This window comes from Hesperophylax consimilis, chromosome 4 (assembly GCF_061612785.1).
Source record: "Hesperophylax consimilis isolate HC1 chromosome 4, BYU_Hcon_1.0, whole genome shotgun sequence".
Taxonomy (NCBI): domain Eukaryota; kingdom Metazoa; phylum Arthropoda; class Insecta; order Trichoptera; family Limnephilidae; genus Hesperophylax; species Hesperophylax consimilis.
Window position 1 is genome coordinate 5,568,358 of NC_142839.1, and position 15,927 is coordinate 5,584,284.

The 15,927-nt window shown below is 32.3% G+C and overlaps 3 protein-coding genes across 4 annotated transcripts; all 3 read right to left on the bottom strand.

Moving 5' to 3' along the window:
- Positions 1–2,062: 2,062 nt before the first annotated feature.
- On the bottom strand, positions 2,063–5,970 carry LOC149424095 (uncharacterized). The gene is made up of 3 exons (XM_089651263.1): positions 5,836–5,970; positions 5,091–5,294; positions 2,063–4,535 (listed from the first exon to the last, which is right to left on the bottom strand). Exons 1-3 carry the CDS (start codon positions 5,945–5,947, stop codon positions 4,291–4,293), a joined length of 561 nt encoding a protein of 186 aa, XP_089507389.1. The 5' UTR covers positions 5,948–5,970; the 3' UTR covers positions 2,063–4,290.
- A 249-nt stretch (positions 5,971–6,219) lies between these two features.
- On the bottom strand, positions 6,220–6,686 carry LOC149424096 (uncharacterized). The gene has a single exon (XM_089651266.1). It carries the CDS (start codon positions 6,538–6,540, stop codon positions 6,232–6,234), a length of 309 nt encoding a protein of 102 aa, XP_089507392.1. The 5' UTR covers positions 6,541–6,686; the 3' UTR covers positions 6,220–6,231.
- Positions 6,550–9,810, bottom strand: LOC149424097 (uncharacterized). Of its 2 annotated transcripts, XM_089651264.1 has the most exons (4): positions 9,632–9,810; positions 9,457–9,545; positions 9,059–9,162; positions 6,550–6,881 (listed from the first exon to the last, which is right to left on the bottom strand). In XM_089651264.1, the coding sequence occupies exons 2-4, from the start codon at positions 9,536–9,538 to the stop codon at positions 6,684–6,686; spliced, it is 384 nt and encodes a 127-aa protein (XP_089507390.1). In that variant the 5' UTR covers positions 9,539–9,545; positions 9,632–9,810; the 3' UTR covers positions 6,550–6,683. The 2 variants fall into 2 exon arrangements, with proteins under 2 accessions (XP_089507390.1, XP_089507391.1); XM_089651265.1 differs by lacking the exon at positions 9,059–9,162 and having other exon boundaries at positions 9,632–9,645.
- Positions 9,811–15,927: the final 6,117 nt, after the last annotated feature.

The following is a 15,927-nucleotide window of genomic DNA, read 5'->3' on the forward strand; positions in this document are numbered from 1 at the left end:
TGCACTTGAAACACCTTAGGACGGGTTGTTTCGGAGAATTTGAACAATTCATCAAATTTCAATGTTCATTTACAAGTTCTGTGAAAGATTTTTTCAAGTTCTGTTTTTATTTCAGTTTTGTCAAGCAATTAGCCTACAATGATATAATAACAGAATTTGAATAGGACTTTCACAGAACCCGAAAATGAATGTTGAAATTTGATGAATTGTTCAAATTCTCGGAAACAACCCGTCCTTAGAGTTCATTATTGATTTCCCTCAAAAAGGGTCTGGTATTCCAAAGGTTAAGAAAGTCCAGTAAATGATTATTTTCTTAAAACTGACTATTGAAAAATTTTAAGTATGGTGGGTTACTGCATATTTATTTCTTTATAATTTTTGCTCATTATTTTACATATCCCTCAAAGGCTGCTTGTATTCTGTAACAAACTGAAAACATTGTGTATAATGCTTTAGAATTTCATTTCGCATTGATTTTTTAAAACATTTTTACCAAAGAATTATTACTGTTCTGTGTAAGTCTGGAGGTATATCTGGATAATTGCTGAATTAATTCACAAATTTTCTGCCCCAAAAATATTAAATTTAACAATGGAAAATAATGTTGCTAAAAAATAATAACTGAAAGAAAATGTTTCAGAATATGAATTAGTTGTGCCAATGTTTAGTATGTTATTTTCATTCTCATATCATTAGATAATTAGACAAAGCTTTTCTGGAGATTATAAATGAACCCAAATTATGAATTATATGTAGATCATAAAAATTTTATATTTAACCATGCCTCAATGTCTAATGCAAACTTGTTTATACATAATTATGCTAATGTTTATTTTCCTCCTGTGTTATAGGATAATATTTTTAAAAAGTACCAAAAATATATTTACAATAATGATAATATTAATGAATAAAAAATATACAAAATTTGTAAAAATGCATAAAAACATTAATAATTTAGTTAATTAGGAAACCTAGCTGTAGTTCAAAATGAAGAAAAACCCGTGATAGCGACGTGAATCTCTTTATAACAAACTAAAAAAATACTCTTTATTAAATTAGGTTAATTTTGTTATTTCTTTATTTTAGATATTATGAAGTACCTTTAGTTTTATTTTTTATTGAAACCAAGTATTGTATGTAATAAAGATTTAAACATGCAGAATGGAATTAATTAGTGATGCAATGATTACAAATAAAATGCACGGTAACTGCAGGTTATTACGATCAGTTAACCCCGTTAACCAGTTAACCCCGGTTGCTAGCATTCTCTTTTCTACGAGTTTTATTTACACTGAATTGTTTTAGATTGGTTTAATTTGTAAAATTTCATAGTAATAAATATTATAATGATTACTTTCTCCACTTCATATTTATTTTGAATCGAATCGGTTTCACTGGCAATAGTTTCAGGATGGTAAAATAGATCCGCTGTAAAAAAAGTAACAAAGTTTTTTTAACCAAAATGTTTGAAAATTAATTTAGAATTCATCTCATTGTATCAGATTATCTAATTTATGCAATAATTATAATTGTACAATTTATTATTCATTGAATAATAGTCAAAAGTAAGAATCGTTGCATCACTAAAACTAGATCCCGAATCTTTCATGTGTATCGCAGGAATTTAGCACAAACTTGAGTCATATTGATTATTTGTAAAATGAAGACTTAATCCTGTAACGAGTTATTGATTACGAGATTATGAAGCTCAACAATGTTTAACATTAAGTATGAAAAACTATTTCGCACATTTTGATAATTCCCACACGTTGGACCATCAATTCGATATGATAAAAAAAATTGATAACATTAATCCAATTTTCAAAATACATATAGCACTAGCACCATCGGAGTCATTCAAATTAAATCGCGCACGTCACAATGGCTTGCAGTTGACCCTTTCGACGCATCACCTAACTTAAAAAGCTTAAGTAATAATATTGTAACAAGTATTAACTCTGGCAGTTTGCCACTGCCCGCCCAAATGTGAAGTAATGATACACTTACTTGATTGTGATTAAACTGTGTATAAATACATCGCTTAGTTGTATAATAAAAGACATTTTTATTTCACACTTCCAATTTATTCAGTGCAGAAGGAAGATAGGATGTCTACCAAACATGTATATAATATTATTGATACCACAGGATTTTCCAAAACGTAATACTCGCATCGAGCCATGTTCATTATTGCTACACTTAGCTGAAAGCCCAATCTACAATACATATCGCTAGTTATGCTGCCTTATTGTTCGGAAACGATATGTAGTTGTTCAAGTCTCTTTGAGGAGTATTACGGTTTGTCCCCAAACTACCATCATAATGAATATCACAAATTATCATTTTCCGGCTGAAGAAAATGCATAACAAATGCGTATGTATAGAATATTATCAAATGAGAAATAATAAATCCGTGGCTTGCCCAAATTTTTCTACTGAATCTTGCCATTTTTTGTCAATATGTAAGTATTTTTATATCCAAAAAGATATTTTTTCTCAAATTTCTTTTTTTCTACGAAAAAGGTTTTATCTAACCATAAAAATGTGGACTAACGAGGATAAAAATACTAACGAAAACATTTTTCTCTGGGAGATGGCGAAAATTGGAAAAAATGTCCTGATGGACAAACTGGTGGAAAGTTTTATTTCTTCCCTTCTCTAGCAGTAGATAATCGTTAAGCTCCTATTTATTAAACATTTTCTACACCGGTAACATGGTGTGACAAGTGAGGTAATAATCAGTGGTGTGGAAACCTCCTGGACCGTCACCCGAGGCCCCGGGCTTCCAAAGGCTGCCCTCAAGCATTTTATTAATTATTTTTAAAATACCCAAAACTTCCACCTGTGGCTTAGTCTACTCTTTAGGTGTCGGTGAGTGCTTGTTTGTTTTATTCTGTACTTGACAAAGAAAAGCAAAATATATGTCTGCGGCGCAAACTGCATAAACCACAAATCAAACTTTGATAGATGTTTGTGACTAGGCACAATATACCTTGCTGTCGCCTGCAGTTAAATGTGAGTTTGTGTAGGAGATAAGCAAAATATGATAATAAGATTAAAATACATAAATTGTTACTTTTATTATTTTTAAGGTTGCCCCGGGACCCGTGAGTTTATCGCCACGCCACTGGTTTTAAATATAGTATAATATTATATATGTATATGAAATAATCTTTAACTTGCACTTGAATATATGCAATAAATGTAAATATTATTTAATATATTAAGATTTGAGTAAAAATATTGACTAAACATCTAATAGTTGCAGATTTTTATAAAATAATGACTTGTTTGATACAAGTTTATGACATTATATAAAACTATACCATGCTTTGTCTAAATCTATAAAGCGTACTTGTAACTAAAATATTTGAATAAAAATTCAAATATTTTTTAACTGAAAACACAAAGCACAAATTTTCTAAACTTCAAAATTCAAATGGACTAACAACGTCTCGCCGTGAACACTTACTGGATACCAAAGATGGCTTCCCATACAATTTTTACCAAGAATACATGTTTTTGATTTTAAAATATTTCCTAAGTACTTACAAGAAGTACAAAAGCGAAAATGGAACATTCGATATCCGAGAATAACTCAAAGCATCTTCCAAGTTTGTTGGCAAACAAATCAAAATAACTGATCCAAGATGTATAAATATTTACAGAACTAATTGTAAAGTATTTAATGTATATGATTGCATTAGCACACAATTACACTTCATAACATTTCTCTGAACACATACTTTTCAGTTTAAACATTTAAAAAATATATTATTTCTTGAAAACGAATATCAATAATTTGTTAATTTCAATATCATAAAACTTGTAAAAAACTAATCAATCATCATAGAGCAATGTGTTTTTTAATTTAAAAAAACCACAACATTGAAGATAAAAATATATATTATTTTTCTATATCGAATAGGTGATTAACAGTTCCATAAGAAAAATGCCGATAGTTATTTGCATACATACGAATTTAGAAAACTCTACAGTAAACCACTACTGAAGTTATAAATATTAATGAATGCGTAATATTGGTCTGACGGTGCTCTTGTGTAGAGACCAATACGATTTTTAAAAACCATTTTAAAATGGTAAGTTTTTACAATTACAGAAAAGATATTTGCTTTTTTTTTGCGGTACACATAATTTTCCACAAAGATATGAAATAGAAGCTGTTTTACATTGTGCCTAACATTTATATTTGCTTTAGAAAAGATCAGAGAATGTACCAAACAATCGGTAGTTAAAACTTGTAGAAAAAGTATCGTAACATTGGGCGATTTAAACTTGTAGAAGCTTGATAAGGTCTCGGTTCCCGGCGGAGGCAGACTTCTGTGCCAGGTGGAGAGGCAGCAATCCTCGGTTGTCGGTGACCTTGAGGGGGCCCTGGTTGTACTTGAGTAGGTACTGCAGGATCTGCAGGTGCCCCGATGCGGCAGCGCGGTGCACGGGGGTCTGCCCGTCCGAGTCTTGCATAGACACATCGGCACCCGCGTCCATCAGCAACTTTACTACGCCCGGGTGTCCTAAAACACGACGAATTACATATATGTAATTCTATCTGCCATGATCACACTAAACTCCATATTAATATGAAGAGATATAGAAAAGTGGATCAAATCCGATCATTAAAGGGAAAGGGAGAAAATACTTGGAAGGAGGCAATAGTGCGCATATTAAGTAGATGATTACAGATTTTATTTACTTGTTTCTGCATTTCATTGATTGCTGTAGTGTAGTAGGCACTTACAAGGTTATTGTTAAACTTCATATACAAATAACAATTCTTTTCGAAACGGTCTTCTAGTCTTTTCTTCTTTTAAAATGATGTGACTCCATATTATATTTATAATGTTGAGTAAGGTTAATATGCAAGATACCTATAACCATACTGCTTACTGGAACCTGTCCAAATCAATGATGATAATAATATACTGGCGTTGTTGCACCGAATTAGAATTATTCAAGTGTACAAGGTTGAAATTGCATAATATTCCTAATCTTTCTTGGCCAGGCCTAACAATGTAGCGTTGGTCGTGCTCCTCTTCTTTAGATTGAGACAGAATGTATGTATGTGTTACCAGCCGTGGCAGCTCTATGCAGCGGGGTGGCCCGGCCGGCCCGTGTGGTGACGTTGACCGCGGCGCCCATGAGCATGAGCTGGCGGCAGATGTCCACGTGGCCAGAGCGGGCGGCATAATGCAGCGCCGTGTAACCGCCGCGGTCCACCGCATCCACTCCGCGCCGGGCCAGCTTCATCAGTCGCTCTATGTCGCCGCTCTGAGCTGCAAACCACACAATTTATATAATATTAGTTACTTTCCCAAGTGCCTTCTGGTTTCCAGCTTTTCAAGAAATTACTCCAAATTCGTTAATTATTGGCTATATATTATATCTACAAAGAAATTATAAATGTTCAATGATGAATTACATACTAGTACATATAAATAATTCATCTATCGATAGATAAGCCTTTAATTCAACTGTAATCTTTCCTAAAATAAAAATAATCCACCACTTTACTGTGGTTTTATGATAATGTTTTTTTTCTTTCGTAAAATTCAGATTATTTGTATGGAATATATACATATGTATATATATTGTAAGCTCAAACTTTGTCAAAAAATGTCAATTGACAAATGAAATGATGCAGGACGCCAACTGCCGGTGAAAAAAAGACAACCAATCAGCGAATAGATGATGACAAAACAAGGAAAATGGAAGTAGAATTAGACCACAGGGACAAGATTCAACATGCTGTCATTCTGGATGAGGCAGGCAACATAATAAGAGTTTTAATGGTAGGTAAAATTCCAATATTGTTACCTGCCGACCAAATGCCTCTCTCAAACTCCATGTCATCCAGAGACTGCATGCACGGGGCCGCCTGGACGCAGTTGCAGGTCTTGTGTTTCTGCTCACTCGGTCCATTATTCATCTTGATTCTGTCCAACTTGAGTTGCAACGGTAATTATTGTTAAGTGCTATATTATAAAGGGAGATTCTCTATCTCCGCTTACGATAGTCTGAGGCACCCGTGTAATTTATACTCTCGAAAGAATGATAAAAAATTGCTATATTCTTTTAGAATTTTTGATGTTTCTTTGCGAAACGGAGGGACCTGTTTAATACGATAAGATCCTCTTTTGTAGGTGGATGGATGTGTATAAGTATTGTTTATGTAGACAGTGGTGCCTTCAGCAGAGATCCAGCGCGCGGTGCCTAGATCTCCCTCTTCAGGGTCCAGGTGATCTCAGCCTCCCCGGTGCTGGTGACCACTTGGTAGCCGAGCTCAGACAGGGCATTAATGACTTGCAGGACTTGTCCGCTGACGTGGGTTCCGTTAAGAAGTTGGGTCTTTTCTCCCGGGAAGCGCTTCCTCAAGGCTAATCGCTCCGCCTCGTTCAAACCAAACACAGCGCAGTCGCCCGAATGCAGGGAGCCCTTGACAGCCAGGTACACAAATACACCGTCCGGGATGGGAACCAGACTCGTTGAATCAATATTTGGATTCGATCCTTTGGATGCCATACTGTTGTAAATGAGAGTTACAAAAATAGGTGTTTATGCTAGGCCAAAAGATGGCAATTATAATTCCTTTAATATTATAGCGGCTAAATATCAACGTTAGTTTTACAAGCTACTGAACACAGATTCAATTTATCCTCTCGCTACTAAATATTGTCTTCGTCCTTGATGCTTGGCATGGTGGCAAGAGAGAGAGCTTCCTTGTTGATATTGGTGATGTTATCTCTCTCTACAAGGACGGTGGGTTCGGGCTCATCGAATTCCCTTCTCATAGTCCACATGTACTCATTGTAGTCTTGCTTCACTGCTGTGGAACTGGACGCCACCACTTTATAGCCCAGCACCTGAAAATAGACAAACAAGTTCGCAGCGCTTTAGCATCCAACACTTTCATATTTTATTCTAGGTTATAATACACAAGATGTCTGAGACTGGGTAAATCTGGTCATTAAACAATAGCTTATTTCATACAAAAACTGAAAAAAAGAAAGCACTGTTTTAGTAAATCTGCACAAAATGTCTTCGAAGATTTCATGATTTGTACTAATTAAATTTGAAATGATGGAAATATAATTATAACATAATTATTTTGGTTGCCATGGCTCATAACAGATACTTAAGAATTTTTCAAAAACATCTCACTGTAATTGGTTGTGTTCAGCATGGAATAAAATACAATTGATTTGTGTTAAATGGCACTTAACCCTCTGGTCATAAACAACTTAATTAGTCTTTCAACATGGCAATACTGAAAGCATCTTTAACTCTGGACAGCAGTTATGAAATATAAAATTCAATTAAAATAATAATTATTGCTGCACTCAACGAGGTTGTCTCCTACAATGAAATTTAATGTTTTTGACAAATGTATCAAATTAATTAGAACATGCTGAGAACACAACTTTTTGAATTTTTGGAAAATACCGAATAGCACGGAGGCCATAGACTGAATTAGACTAGACACGGCATATTCATTTAAAAATAACCCCAACACAATTTTGGTTTGGTTCACATGCACATTTATGAAAAAGCCCACGCATTATGTCGCAATGCGAAATGGGCACTGTGCATTGCGTTTTACCTTTTGTTGGTCTATTTTGCTTCTCAGCTATGCTGGGCAAGTTCATTTTTTCAATCACAAACATAACCGAGTTCCAAATATTTAAATTTGAATTATGTCCATATTACAACACCTCTGACAACAAATTCTCCGTGGTTTCGCTTATGAGTTTGAACGCTTGTACAAGGAGTTTAAACAGAGTTGGGTTGTTAATTTCATCTCCATATTTGTGACGTACGCTACGTGGCGTTATTTTTAAAATGAATTTAACTAGAGAGGGCTAATCTAGTATAATACATCAATGACTGAGGCCGTCAAAATATTGATATTTGCGACCAGCCGAAAAGCAATTGAATTATGAATTGTACTGAATCGTGTCTCGTGTGCATTACTCACATTTTAGCCAAGTTCACTTTGAAAGTTCATAACTTTTAGAGACATCATAAAGCAAATGGTAAAAATACAGAAAATAGGGACAAACTATACACTTTTTAGTAGTTAGATAATAATGAGAACTAAGTATTTCAGTTTCTGGGAATGGAAAATAACACACTTTAATAGTTATTTCATTAAAATTGAAATCGATTGTTCATTTTGGAGATTAACCTAAAATAGGTTTATATAAGAAATAAATTTTAAAAGAAAAACTATTTTAATATTATTCTGCCAAAACATTGAGAGGAAAATGGCGTTAAATTATAATTATTTTTTTTACAAAATAGCTACTAAAATGCATTTTTTTAATTTCCGGAAACTAAAATACTTACTTGTCATTATTATCTAAATGATAAAGTTTTTTTTTTTAAATGTGAGTATTAAGCGTGTCTATTTTCTGTATATTTAGCAAACAAATTTTACTGGTGTTAACTCTTAAATTGATACATTCTAGTAAAAATTAGGAGACAACCTCATTAAATCGTCACCTATCTAAGCATCAGCGGTAAAATTTCACTTACGACTACCGTTTTTAATATGCATAATATTGAAGAAGCTAATTGAAGCGAGGTTCAGTAGGTAAGTATTGCCAACCTAAAAATCACTTAACATGTTCACGTTCGAAATTGGGTAAACGAACGCAGCCCCTGTTTAAGTGATTTTTTTAGGTTGGCAGTACCTACCTACTAAACCTCGCTTCGATTAGCTTACACAATGTCCTGGCAAATATGAAGGATTTTACGTTTACATTAATATTTACGTAAATAATATTAAATATCACTATTTTCAATAATCGTAAATGAAAAAAGTCATTCATTATTGTCATCAAGTTGAATCAAAATATTTTTTTTTAAATGCATGTTAAAAACGGTACTTGAAGGTAAAAATTTACCTAGTCAACTTTCACAAAATCTTTGTGATGTTTATATTACAATGAGTTCACACACTTATCACATGGGCGGGGTCAGACCAAAACAAGAAGCTCTTTTCCCAATTGAACATTGAAATAATAGTGATAATCTGTACCTCAAGAGCTGTGAGAATAACGCAAGGGTGTTGCAGATAAACAATGGTTGAAGTATCACAGAAACCACCGCAAGCAAACCTTTTCAGTTGTTCTATGTCACCAGCTAAAAAAAAAATCAAATATAATGACATCTTTTATCTTTAAGCAAAGAAAATCGTGATTTTTCCGCAGTGCATAACAGACATTCCGAATTGAAATAAAAACTTTACAAATACCTGAGTAAGAAGGGTGCTTTGATGTAGAGAAACCATTAACATGGTCCACAAAAAGTCAATATAATATTGTAACAACTTATAGTGCGTTGCTAACATAAACTATCGTGATTAGTGATTAGTCAATGCCAGAATTGGTGCAGATTGAAGCTGTTAGTAAATGACTTGGTAGTGGACTGCTTTACCTTGTAATCCGGACACGAGCACCCGCCAAGGATTTTTATGACCATAAGACGCCAAATTACCCCTTATCAAAATGTATGGCATTGATTACCTGCAAAGCAAGGTAAACAAGAGATTGAAAAAAATATTTTGTTTTTTTAATTCTTTATCTATTTTTAAGAAAATAATCGTCATTACCGTTTAAAAGCACGACATCACAAGAAACGGGATAGTTATATCCTGAATATACTGTTTTGAGACTTTTCAGAACGCGCTTAGTCAAAAGTATTTGAACGAAAACTAATATTTTAAAGAAATGCTAAATAAGCAAAATACGTATACGCCTTCCAAAAAGAATGTCAATGTCAATTGTCAAACCAAACGTAAAAATAGAGATGGTCGATATTCCTGTCCCGAATACAAGGAACCTGTTCCTCTGCTGTCACTGGACTGGTCCAGATTATTTCTCTGAGGAATCGGTTATTTTTATATTAACACTATGCATGTAAAAGAAAAGAAAGAACGAGTAAAAAAAAAGAAGTTACGTAGTTACAAAATTTATAAACATTTATTAAAAAAAATGTATAAGGTTTAGTGTTAGTTTAAATCTAGGCTTAATACTTTTCTTAATTCTAATTCTTGTGCTGGAACTATCGTGGTTCCGCTTTACACCACTTCGGTGCATTTTTTGGGTCCATGGCGCTAGCGTCGCCACCCTTACCGCTAGATTTGTAATTATTGTTAAATATTTTAAAATTACATTTTTACAATACGACCTTCAAATAATTGCAATATAGCCTAGCCTTTGGCGAAAGTTTTTATTGCCCTTGGGTCGCTGGCTTAACATTTTCCCATTTTAGATATGACTTTATGAGGGTCTAGAGCTAAATCTGCGGACTAATAGGTGTATTTCCAGTCAATCTATACAACTAAATATTTAAGTCTAATAATACGAACTGACGCCCCCGTCTGCGTGTAAAATTACGGAGAACATATGCGGGCGCACGTCTTCAATTTGGTCGTTCTGTGAATTCAACTAACGTAGATACCTAGGGACATATCATGGTTACTTTTGAAATATTTTTGTAACTCAACTTTTTTTTTAAATTTTCAAAAAATAATAATAATTTTGAATTTTAGATGAAAAAAAAAGGCTGGTAAAATTTTTCATCTTTTATTCTCTAGCAACTCCCTCCATTTACCCCAGATTTTCCTTTTGAGTAACCGGTTCCAAAAGTACACGCAGTGATAACACATTTCAAGTATCAACATCTCTTTCTTTTATCTAAGCAAATGTAGTCCAACGAAAAACGGCAAAAACCAAAACCGATAACCCAGATAAATGTCAAATGTCAACTTTTTTCCATAGATATGGCCAGAATTTCAATGTGGCACTAACGGAGGATATTGCTCTTGCCGTTAAATTTATTTTGTAATTATAATACATATTATTTTATAATTTTTTCTAATTGTATATGTTTTTTAACAGAAATCTTTGCAGCTGTCATCCCATACAACGAAAGTGAATTTTCGATTTACGTAATTAAAAATTAAAAATTTCCCCAATGCATTCAGATTCCTTTTATAGATATTGAGGTAAATCAGGAGGTTTTATTTAAAAATATTTCGTATAAGAGTATTTCTCAAAAAAAGTGTACATTTTGGAAAAATAAAGTGTGCCTACAAACAGTTCAAAAATTTCACATGTTTTTAATTAATCATACAAAAAAAATATGCACCATTTTGTAGAATAAATATTAGGCTTTAAAATATCGAAAAATTAACATTACAATCGTATTAATTCGCAAATATTTTAATTTTTTAAAAAATATCGATTTTTACCTTCCATACAAAATAAAATTGCCACCCTACCCACCTCATTTGTTTATACTTCATAAAATGCGATAGTAACGTTATAATATGTGATTTTTTGTAAGTTTTAGGGTCTTAATTAAATGTAGTTTCTGTAAAAAGGTAATTTTCTATGGGGTTTCATAATAAATTAATAATTTATGCACAAAAAACAAAGTGAGACATCATCATTTACTTTTTAGTAACTACTCTTTAGTTACGTTTTATAAGTACTTCCACCGTAATTTTTTAACCCATTCGTAAAATTTAACATGGGCAACACTAGCCTCTTTCTGATTGGTTGTTGGTCTGACTTCTCCGCCATAACATTAATTGTTAAAATCAGTAATAACGTGTTTCTTTAGTGGGACCACTATTTCGTAACAGGAAATATTTTAGCCTTTTTTCACAAAACGGTAAGTCTTTTTCTACTCATCTTTTTGTAACATGTGCGGTACGAACATTGCTAAGCTTACATATTAACACTTTTAAATTTTATCAAACCATTGACTTTTTATAACATAAATTCTTATTACAATTTCGTAACGTTTGTTATGAATTTCGTAACGTAACGAAAAAGTTCAATGTAAAGCTGAGTGTACACAGTTACAACGTGATTAAGAAAAGTAAGTATATTGTAAGTGTGTCTAGCATTTTTATGAAAGTCTTATGTAAGTTTAGTAATAATGTAATATATTATGCACAATGCACAAATATACATATGTATTTAGATATAATAGGAAAAAAATAAAATTTATTATACCATAGAGCAGATCTGTTGATGGCGCTGGAAAGTAGGTAGGTTGTAATACATAGGACGCGCTGGAAATTCCTGATGGTCAATGGCAGAGCAGGTGTCGTCGGACTTGTATGTTTTATCATCGCGATTATATGGCATTATACATAATGACAAGTACTTGAAGATCAAGCTGAGCCGTCCAATACTGGTTTTATTCTAAATAAGCTTGAGGCACTCATACACACTATCCGTTCTACAGGCGCTCTATACAATATTTATAAGTGCCTTAAGTTTTTTATAAAAGATTATTTAAATATAAATTTATTTTTATTTACTCTGATAAAACCATAACTACAGCATAACTTTTTTTTAGGAATGCCCCCAAAAACCAATGCCGAAAGGCAAAAAGCTTACAGGGAAAGACTGAAAAAGGAAAAGCCAAATAAATATGACGAAATCCGAATTAAGCATTTAACAAAAGTTATAGAAAATATCAAAAATAAAAAAGAAATTCTTACAGAAGAAGAAAAAGAAGAGCTACGAGCAAAGTGGAGACAAGCCAATGATAAAAGAGCTGAAAGAAAGAAAGAGGCTAATCCTACGACACAAGACAATAATACATTTGAACGTAGAAAAAATAATAAAAAAATCCTAAAGGAAAGACTACAAAAGCTGACTGAAGAAAATACTCGATTAAAAAGTCGAAATAAGAATTTAAGACAGTGCTGTAATCGGATGAAAAGGCAAGTGAACATTCTGAAAATATTATTGCATAAACAAACTAAGACTAATAATGATGCTATTCCCATTGAAACTGGATTATATAATAAATCGGAGATGTTATAACAGGAAATAATAATGCCATAGAAAGTAACACTGATATTGAAAATATGAATAGTGAAAATGAAGATTCTAACAAAATCAAAGATAAACCATGTGGAGTGACTATCGAAACGAAAAACTGGAAAATATACAAACAAAAAAGAAAGAGGTTTGTAAAGGCCTTATCTATAAATCTCTTTCACTAAATGACTATATTCATGCGCCAAAGCGGAGTGATAAACCAAAGACTGAAAAACTGACCAAATGTGTCTCGGAAAGATTTCAATTATTATAAAGATGAGGAAGAAATTTATAAAACGCTAATGGATAGTGATTCAAACTAAATAATTGTATGTTATTAAATTTTTAATAGTTTAAACAGTGCCTGTTCTTTAATTTCTTAAGATTTGTTGAATATTGTGTTAGGTACTTCAATTTGGGAGCTGATAATTTGATTAAAAAACATTTATTTATACTCCCTTGTTTTTTTTAAACCCCTTTGGTATAACAAAATACAAATATTTGGGTCGTGAGTTTATGTATGTTTGTAGTATGTACAATAAATAAAAAAAGTAAAGGATAATTACTTACATTTAAAAAAGACGACAACTAATTAAATTTAATAAATAATAAAAAAAGTAAAATAAAATTTGCCATTGTGTAAACAAGCCTTATGTTTACTATTTAGTTACGTCTTATGACTATTTCGTAACACTATTTCGTAACTACATTTTCGTTACGTACATTTATTTTGAGAAATACTCATAATCCGTGTCTAGCGATTCCGAATAATTACCAGAGATGTGCTTTATTTCAAATAAATCCATTTCAAATGGAAATGCAAAATGGGTATTTTCCATTTTGCATTTTAAATGCTTTTCTCAATGCATTTTCCATTTTAAATGCTTTTTTGCAACATTCTTCCTACTTTCTCCACTCATCTTTTTTTCATAAGCCCCAAATATCAGTCGGTCCTCAACCTCGCTATGAGAGATAATTTTCATTTGTCAAGTTGCTCCCTGGTAGGAGCCCTGGCAATTGAGTGATACCATTACAAAAAATACTGATTCAAATACTGAACATGGCCATGACGCTGTAATATTAAATGTTAGATAGCAGTTTCTATGTTTTTACGTTGGAAACATTAGTCCCGCGCAATTTTTTTGTGATTTCATAATCTGTAGTCGTCGTGTTTTTGGATTTACCATCATGTAATATGTTTGTTCTACATTGATGTCCATTATTAAATGACAAAATTGTTTAAAAATTCTATAATTATTTTAATTGTTTGACCTGAAAAACCATTTTGCATTTTCAATGCATTTTGAAAATAGGTATTTTGCATTTTGCATTTGAAATGCTTTTCTAAAAACCATTTTGCATTTTGCATTTTCAAATGGAAAAGTTTTGACCCATTTCCATTTTGCATTTCAAATGGTATTGGGTACCCATTTTGCACATCTCTGATAATTACCATATTTTTTTATAACTTTTTAGCCTCACACATGATCTCGGCCATGTTCAAGCTGTTTGTTTTAAGAGCAAAGATTACAGATTGTTCTTACTAACATATTTTAAAGATGATTTCTAATCGCGACGTACTACTGGGATGTGAAGTGTTCGGAATTTTGATTATAATTTATGTAAGTCATAAAATAATTTGGTAATTATTCAGGATCTATAAAAGATAAGTATAAAAGGAAACATTCGGGAAATGTTTAATTTTAGCATTTTAATTACGTGAAATGAAAATTCGCTTTCGTTGTGTGGGATGACAGTAAAAATAATTTCCGTTGAAGACATTTTCTTATGTTGGTATTCCTGAAATCATACCAGTGGCTAGAAGAGACTTTATAGATAGTTGATTTATGGACTTTATTACCATTTACTATATGCAAATGAGGTGGGTATTATTTTGTCCGAACTCTGAAAATCAAAAGGTAATATAAATAAATAAATATTTTTTAAAAATGTTAGGTTATTATAGGTTAGGTCAGTATTGGTATAAAGTATAGGAAAGGTTAGGTTAGGTTAGGACAGGTTAGGTTAGGATGGGTTATAGGATAGGCTAGGTTAGGTAACCTTAGGTAAGTATAGGTTAGTTTAGTATATATTAGTTTAGGTTAGGTTGGTATAGGTTTGGTTAGGTTAGGTTAGATTAGTAAAGTAAAGTAATGTTGGGTTAGTATATGTTAAATCAGGAAAGGATAAGTTACGTTAGGTTAGGTTTTTTACATACAAAAATATTTTTTTAAATGTTCGAAAAAACTTGCCTCAATACCCTAATTTTATTTTCGGTGTTCCGCCAAAATAGTACCTACCTAATATATACTACTAACATTTTTCTAGCCCCACATATTGTGAATACTAACATACGAAAATATTGTAAACAGAAATGATTGGAAATAGATGTCATCCCATACAATTTTTATTTAACGTAATATACAACAATAACATTCAATGACAGCTGTCGTGTTTTTATTTCACTCTTGAAATATCTCAAAATAAAATAAAAAATTCTAGCTAAAATCTAAATATCTATATTTTAATAGCTTTAATAGTGAAGTGAAGTTATACTAATTAATATTTCGTGCCAAAATGACTACACGAGCAAATGCAAAAACACTAAATACTACGGACACCCAACTCCTCCAACTTCTTGACAAAAAGTTTGAAGAATTTAAGGTACAATTTCTGGAAATCATCAGAAACGAGTATAAAGAAGAAATCGAGGAATTAAAAAATAAAATATTAACTCTAGAAAAAAAAATTGATACGAAAAAAAACAACAACCTTGAAAAAACTCTGGAACAAAACGCCGTAAAACAAAGTGAATTTAAAGAATTACAAAAACAATTGGATGCTAACGAACAACACGCACGCATTAATAACATAGAGATCATTGGGATACCAGAAAAAAAACAAGAGAACCTGACGGAGATTATCAAAAGGATCTATTCAGAATTAAATATAGTAAGCGACGACATTGAATACGCCACCCGAGTCACCCCCAAGGAGAAGATTGAAGGAAGACCGCGGAATATTATAGTAAAACTAAAGGGCAGGAATCAGAAAGACGAAA